The sequence below is a fragment of the Mchenga conophoros genome, linkage group LG8 (assembly GCF_057382185.1).
Source record: "Mchenga conophoros isolate Kocher_MC1m ecotype Shallow Benthic linkage group LG8, M_conophoros_male_GT1.1, whole genome shotgun sequence".
NCBI classification, from domain to species: Eukaryota; Metazoa; Chordata; class Actinopteri; order Cichliformes; family Cichlidae; genus Mchenga; species Mchenga conophoros.
Window position 1 is genome coordinate 670,529 of NC_140533.1, and position 7,840 is coordinate 678,368.

The 7,840-nt window shown below is 49.1% G+C and overlaps 1 protein-coding gene and 1 long non-coding RNA gene across 2 annotated transcripts; one reads left to right on the forward strand and one right to left on the reverse strand.

Annotated features, from left to right (window-relative positions):
• Positions 1-221: 221 nt before the first annotated feature.
• Positions 222-5,626, forward strand: LOC146567873 (uncharacterized). The gene is made up of 4 exons (XM_085283554.1): positions 222-487; positions 565-908; positions 1,308-1,685; positions 5,427-5,626. Exons 2-4 carry the CDS (start codon positions 779-781, stop codon positions 5,531-5,533), a joined length of 615 nt encoding a protein of 204 aa, XP_085139680.1. The 5' UTR covers positions 222-487; positions 565-778; the 3' UTR covers positions 5,534-5,626.
• Positions 5,627-6,074: 448 nt separating this feature from the next.
• LOC146567874 (uncharacterized) lies at positions 6,075-7,840 on the reverse strand. Its single transcript, XR_014893542.1, has 3 exons — positions 7,770-7,840; positions 6,591-6,683; positions 6,075-6,451 (listed from the first exon to the last, which is right to left on the reverse strand). It is a non-coding gene; the product is annotated as an uncharacterized LOC146567874 (long non-coding RNA).

Sequence of the window (7,840 nt, forward strand, 5' to 3'; positions counted from 1 at the left end):
ACAACTGGGTTAGTGAAATCTAAAATGTATGACACATTTAATTTGAACAACAAATTTTAAGTACATCTGATAAATTGACTAACCCTAAACGAGCTCTACTGAAACTATAGGATTAAATTACTTACTCTATTTAAAGTAAATTGAATAAATCAAACACAATTTTATTCAGTTAACCCAACTTTAATAACACTTGGTGTAAAATGTGTCACGGTCGGACGGCCCTTTCCGGACGACCCTGCTTGTGTTTATGTTTTCTGTATATGTGTTTGCTTCTCCCTCCCTGGCCCTCGGGGTTGTTTACGGAAGTGCGCGCCGTGGGAGAGGCGTGTCCTGGCGACTGTCGTCATTGGGAGTCCCTCTTCGCTGTTGCCGGCCCACCTGCAGCTGATTACCTGACCAGTGGTTGGTAATCATTCCTCCAGGCTAGAAAGGGGTATTTAACCTGGACTCACGGCGACAGTCGACGTGGGATTATTACTCCGAACTGGTATAGTCTGTGCGAGCAGTGTGAGTGTGTTATTCGGCTAGCGTGTGGCTAACGCTGGATTTTCCTTCTTCCTCCAGGAGGGGCGAGCGGAGAAGCGAGTTGGGGAGCACACACACTAAGGGAGTTACTACACGGAACGCACTGGGAGCAAGGGACGAGCACGATTGGAAAATTGCACTTTTGAATGGATTGTTGGACTTGTCTGTTTCACTGTAAATAAACGCACTGTGTTTCTGTGAGCAAGAACCGCGCCTGGGTCCCTCTTTTCCGTGACAGAATAATCCCACCACCATGGACCCAGCGGATTCTGCTTCACGCCAGCTGTCTATCCAAGCGGAGGTTTTGGAGCGACACGAGGAAATGCTGAAGCACGTTTCAAAGGAACAAACCGCGCTTCTGCAAGCCATGACAGAGCTTAAAGGTATGTTGATTTCCTCACCTAATACGGCTCCAACGCAGCCCGCCCCTTCGCTGGAAGCCGCGGCAGCCTGTCCGCTTCCTCCTTCACCTCCACCGCAGCAGCGGGAGTACTCACTCCCCGCACCCGAAAAATTTGATGGCGAGTTGGGGAGGAGCCGGGGTTTTTTGACGCAATGCTCTCTTGTGTTTAGACAGCAACCTTGTGCCTTTGCCTCTGATTCTACTAAAATCGCTTATTTGGTGCAACTTATGACTGGGCGGGCGCTTCAATGGGCTCAGGCAGTTTTAAATACCCAGCCCTCTGTGTCATATGACGTCTTTCTCAGCAAGTTTCGCTGTGTGTTTGATAAAGGCGCTAGCTCGGATGCTGCAGGTCATCGCATGTTTTCTCTGAAGCAAGGTAGGAGGAGTGTTGCTGACTTTTCCGTGGAGTTCTGGATCCTGGCGGAGGAGTCGGGCTGGGAGGAGAAAGCACTGCGTGGAGCCTTCCTCAACAGCCTTAATGAGAATATTAAGCGTGAGTTAGCAACCAAGGAACTGCCTAAAGCTTTGTCTGCTCTAATCAATATGTGTATTAACTTAGACGGCCACATGCGGGAGTTCGGCAGAAGAGCCGGGGATGGTCGGCGGCCTGCTGGGGGCACGGGTACATCTAGGGACCTTCCTACTCTGATGTGGAGAAGTGAGGAGGAGGAGCAACACGGGGATGAAGAGCAACCCATGCAGCTCGGCGGAGCCAAGCTTTCCTCCTCTAGACTGGGGCGCAAACAACGGACTGGTGAGTGCTTTCTTTGTGGAAAAAGAGGACATTTTGTTGACTCCTGCCCAGACCGAGTAAAAGAGTCGGCCCGTCAGTAATTGTGGGGATACTGGCGGGCGCCACAACAAAAGTGTTCCCTCACCTCAGCTGCCCTGCTAAATTAATGTCTCACTCCCTCACTCACTCCTGCTGCGCACTCATTGACTCTGGTTCTGAACAAAATTTCCTAGACGAGGAGTTAGCCAACATCTTAGGCCTGCCCCTACTTCCCCTTCCAGAGGCCATCTAGCCTCCGTCACACATCGCACTCAGGAGGTTACACTCATTATTTCGGGAAATCACTCTGAGAAAATCAGTTTGTTGGTATTCAAAGCCCCCCACACCCCACTAGTACTGGGATTTCCTTGGCTCCAACATCACAACCCCCAAATCGACTGGGCCAAAGGGTGTGTAACTGGCTGGAGCACGCGGTGTCATGAACAATGTTTACTTGCCGCTGTCCCGGACAATCCTGGGACCGCCTCTGCGAAAAGCTCCTCACCCCCCGACCTTTCCTTGGTGCCCGCCGACTACCACGACCTCGGCCAGGTATTCAGCAAAAGTAAGGCGTTGTCTTTGCCTCCACATCGGCCTTACGACTGTGGAATCGACCTACTCCCAGGCGCTCCCCTGCCAGCAAGTCGGCTCTACAGTCTGTCTAAACCGGAACGCGAGGCCATGGAATGCTACATAACGGAGTCTCTGGTCGCAGGTATTATTCGCCCATCTACTTCGCCTTTAGCAGCAGGATTCTTCTTTGTAAAGAAGAAAGATAAGAGCCTGCGTCCCTGCATTGACTTTCGAGGGCTGAACAAGATCACTGTTAGGAATAAATATCCACTCCCCCTGCTGGCCTCGGCATTCGAACTATTACAGGGGGCAGTCCTGTTCACCAAACTGGATCTTCGGAGTGCCTATCATCTGGTTCGCATCCGCAAGGGTGACGAGTGGAAGACGGCTTTCAACACCCACCTGGGGCACTTCGAATACTTAGTGATGCCCTTCGGTCTCACTAACGCCCCCGCAGTCTTCCAGGCCCTGATTAATGATGTGCTCAGGGACTTTATTAACCATTTTGTCTTCGTGTATCTGGATGACATTCTGATTTTTTCCAGGTCGCAGACTGAGCACATCAACCATGTACGTCTGGTTCTACGGCGCCTATTGGAGAACCGCCTTTTTGTGAAAGCGGAGAAATGTGAGTTCCATGTGGAAACTGTTTCTTTTCTGGGTTTCATTGTGGAACAGGGGCGTTTGCGAGCTGACCCGGCCAAAGTCAAAGCCGTAGTGGAATGGCCTATTCCCAAGACCCGCAAGGAGGTGCAGAGGTTCCTGGGCTTCGCCAATTTCTACCGCCGCTTTATCAGGGATTTCAGCAAGGTAGCCCTTCCTCTAACCAACCTAACTTCTCCTAAGTTGTCTTTCCAGTGGGCCTCCGCAGCCCAGCAAGCGTTTGATCGGCTCAAGCACCTGTTTTCCTCGGCTCCGGTCCTCGTCCAGGCGGACCTCGGCCGGCCTTTCGTCGTCGAGGTGGACGCGTCCGATTTGGGCGTGGGGGCGGTTCTCTCCCAACGGATCGACGGAAAGTTGCATCCCTGTGCGTTCTTCTCCCGCAGGTTGTCTCAGGCCGAGAGAAATTACGACGTGGGCGACCGGGAGTTGCTCGCCATCAAGTGGGCCCTTGAGGAATGGCGACATTGGCTGGAGGGCACTGAGCAGCCTTTCGTGGTGTGGACAGACCACAAAAATCTGGCGTATCTCCAGGCAGCCAAGCGCCTCAACGCCCGACAAGCCAGGTGGGCCTTATTTTTTACTCGTTTTCACTTCTCCATTACTTACAGGCCCGGTTCTAGGAACACTAAGCCAGACGCGTTGTCGCGCCAGTTCGCACCCGTGACCGATGAGGACGAGAAGGAAAAACCCATCCTGCCCCCCACCTGCATTGTGGGTGCACTAACATGGGAGATTGAAAAGGTGGTCAGGGACACCCAGCGACAGGAGCCCGACCCTGGCACGGGCCCGAAAGGGAGACTATATGTTCCGGCCACAGCGCGTAGTCAGGTCATTCACTGGGCACATACTGCCAAGTTTTCGTGCCACCCAGGTAAAAATCGCACTGTCTCCTTTCTACGACGTTTGTTTTGGTGGCCCTCTCTTGTTCTCGATGTCCAGAACTATGTTGCGGCATGCCCGGTGTGCGCACGGAACAAAACCACCAACTCGCCTGCTTCTAGCCTCCTGCGACCGTTACCCACTCCAAAACGCCCATGGTCGCACATCGCCCTGGACTTCGTCACCGGCTTGCCTCCCTCTGCAGGTAACACCTCCATTCTAACCATTATTGACCGTTTTTCCAAGGCTGCCCACTTCATTGCTCTGCCCAAGCTCCCTTCTGCCTTGGAGACGGCCCAGTTACTGACGCAGCATGTGTTTCGGCTCCACGGCATACCCCAGGACATCGTTTCCGACCGTGGCCTTCAGTTCACCTCGCGGGTTTGGAAGAAGTTCTGTGCAGAATTGGGAGCTCAGGTCAGTTTGTCCTCCGGGTTCCACCCCCAAACTAATGGTCAGACCGAAAGGGCCAATCAGGAGCTGGAGGCCATGTTGCGTTGCGTCGCATCCTCGAACCAAGCGACCTGGAGCGAGCAGTTGGCCTGGGTGGAGTATGCCCACAATGCCAGCACGTCATCAGCGACTGGACTCTCGCCCTTCGAGGCGTCGCTGGGGTATCAACCCCCTCTCCTCTCCATCTCTGAGGGAGAGCTGGCGGTTCCCTCGGTCCAGCACCACCTTAGGCGCTGTCGTCGGGTCTGGTGGGCCACGCGCGCAGCACTCCTGAGAACGGCCGAGCGGAACAAGGCATTGGCGGATCGCCGTCGCACTCCTGCTCCGGATTATCAGGTCGGCCAGCGGGTGTGGCTCTCCAGCAAGCACATCCCTCTTCGGACTGAGTCCAAGAAACTGGCCCCTCGGTCTCTTGGCCCCTTTGCCATCCAGGAGGTCCTGAACCCGGTGACGGTCCGGCTGGCCCTTCCGCCTGCTATGAAGGTACATAACGTCTTCCATGTTTCTCAGGTTAGGCCCGTCCGGACCAGCCCTTTGTGCCCGCCCCCTGGGCCCCCGCCACCCGCCCGGATTATCGACGGCGCCCCGGCGTATTCCATTACTCGCATAATGGATGCCCGGCGCCGCGGTAGGGGCTTTCAGTTTTTGGTGGATTGGGAGGGGTACGGTCCGGAAGAACGTTCTTGGGTGCCGCGGTCTGCCATTCTCGATCATCGCATGGTGAGAGAATTCCGCCGCCGGCATCCGGACAAGTTTGCCAGGTCGCCCGGAGGCTCCCATTAGAGGGGGGGTACTGTCACGGTCGGACGGCCCTTTCCGGACGACCCTGCTTGTGTTTATGTTTTCTGTATATGTGTTTGCTTCTCCCTCCCTGGCCCTCGGGGTTGTTTACGGAAGTGCGCGCCGTGGGAGAGGCGTGTCCTGGCGACTGTCGTCATTGGGAGTCCCTCTTCGCTGTTGCCGGCCCACCTGCAGCTGATTACCTGACCAGTGGTTGGTAATCATTCCTCCAGGCTAGAAAGGGGTATTTAACCTGGACTCACGGCGACAGTCGACGTGGGATTATTACTCCGAACTGGTATAGTCTGTGCGAGCAGTGTGAGTGTGTTATTCGGCTAGCGTGTGGCTAACGCTGGATTTTCCTTCTTCCTCCAGGAGGGGCGAGCGGAGAAGCGAGTTGGGGAGCACACACACTAAGGGAGTTACTACACGGAATGCACTGGGAGCAAGGGACGAGCACGATTGGAAAATTGCACTTTTGAATGGATTGTTGGACTTGTCTGTTTCACTGTAAATAAACGCACTGTGTTTCTGTGAGCAAGAACCGCGCCTGGGTCCCTCTTTTCCGTGACAAAATGTGCTGAAGCAAACTTTGAGCTGTTCAAAATTCTAGATCAATGCCTTTTTCCTAAACAAAAATATCTTCACATATATGCACGTGCATATTAAGTACAGGAAGACATAATGCAGAATGTTAAAATCAAGTTATTAAAACTGGAAAGTGTTGTGATTCCAACATTTTTAACATTAACATGACTTAATTTAAACTTGCTTCGGGTACAATGGAAAACTCACAATACAGTCCTATAAACAACAAGTAGAAATGACTTTAGTGGCATTTTTGTCCATATTTAAAAAACCTTTTTTTTCCCCAAAACTTAAAATGAAGTCCAAACTTAGGAGCAGTCTTGTTCAATGTAGCTGGATGGTGGTAAAAGTTCAACATGAACAAAGCATGCCAAAAAGTATGAGGCCTTGCAGAAGTTCTTGCAGAATTCAAACTGAACAGTTTATAAAGTGCAAGGAGATGGGTTTGAGAATCTTGTAACCAGTTCAGTGTCCTCTATAGTTCAGTGCAGGCTGTTTCACTCAAGCAGTTTGTTTTTCAGAACTTGCACATTCATGGATAGGTTGTTCCCATCCAACTCCATCAGCACCTTCTGAAGAAATTCAAATATGTATTTCAGGTGCTTTGGGTACCTCAGATTTAGACTGTAGATTAGTCCAAGCAGGAGGGCACACCCCTTTGCCACATCACTAAGAGCTTTCAGCACAGTGTATCCTTCTATGATGACACCAATGTCCTCAGGTGTATCTGCAGAGTCTGCTCCTTCATGTCTGACAACACAGACTCCTAAAGTCAGCTGCTCCGTTTCTCTTCTTGCACTAAGATCCATATCCTTAAAATGAAAACAAAGGGGGGAAAAAGTTACTTGCATATAGATACATATGAACAAATGAGCCCACCTTCAATTTACTATCCCAAATTAAAAAAAACAAACAAACAAACAAACTGATCTTTCCCCTTTTCTAACTTACCAAGAATTCCTTGAACAGGTCATCTGGCTTTTTATTTAAGTAGACACAGATAGTTTTTAGGACGCATTCCCGTCGAACATCAATGCTGATATTCTGGTGGAGATAAGAACTCAATGTGAGACAAGATTTTGGTTCTTTTCCACCTCTTCCCAAACCAAAGTCAAAAATATTAACAGATGAGTGATTAGCGATGAGTAATTAAACAATGTTTGACAACTCACATTAGTGACATTCAGTGAGGTTAATGATTGGTTAGGCACTGATTCTTCTGAGTCAGATCAACAAATATATGAACACAAAACTAGAAGCTTTTCATTTTTGACAATACATGAAAGCTTTCACTTTTGCTTTAATCAATTCTAGACTGTTCAACAATATAATTATTAATTGTACCCCTAAAAATGTTAAAATGAAATAGAAGATTAGAACTCGGCAATATGGATTCAAAATCCTATCACAATATTTTCTGGTATTTATTACGATAACAAGAGTTACAATAAAAGATAACCGTAACCACAATCACATCTGAGCCACTTTTGTTGCATCTACTGACAGACAGAACTAGCTGACCAACATAAAATGAAGGGGGAACACACAAATTGTCACTTTGATAATCAATGGAACTGATACAAGGAGTTAAATGCATTACATATAGCTGTATTACACATAATGCTGCATTTTAATGACACAAGATAAATGCATGTCTTACACTTTAATCACTGATATTAACACTAAACCAGATATCAACACGGGGTAGAATTCCTTCAAACAATGTAGCAACTTATTTGATGCATGTTTCTAAAATACACTATACATATATTTCATTCTTCAAACGGATCGGATCGCTGGCGCTCCTGGTGCTCATTACTGACACCAGGGAGCATGCGCGGTAGATGTTGGGAGTAATTTTAAAGCTGCAGTTCTTAGTAGGCAAGTTGCAGCTTAACATGAATCGTAAAACATTTTGGGAAATTACACCGAAGTGGGCCCAATAATATTTGTTAAATGCCTGACTAATAACACCTGTGAGAGGCATACAAGCTAGAATGCTAAAAAAAAAAAATTACCAGACATCATTTGTTTTAAAATAAAACATACAGAAGTACTCCCGAAAATGTCGGATGTTTATCATTTAGTACACATTAACCAAATATGTCATCCTTAAATGGTTGTACTTACCAAATAATCCTCAAATGGCAATGGATTTTATCCAGGCTTCTGAGCATGATGCAAGTTTCGGTTGAAAATGG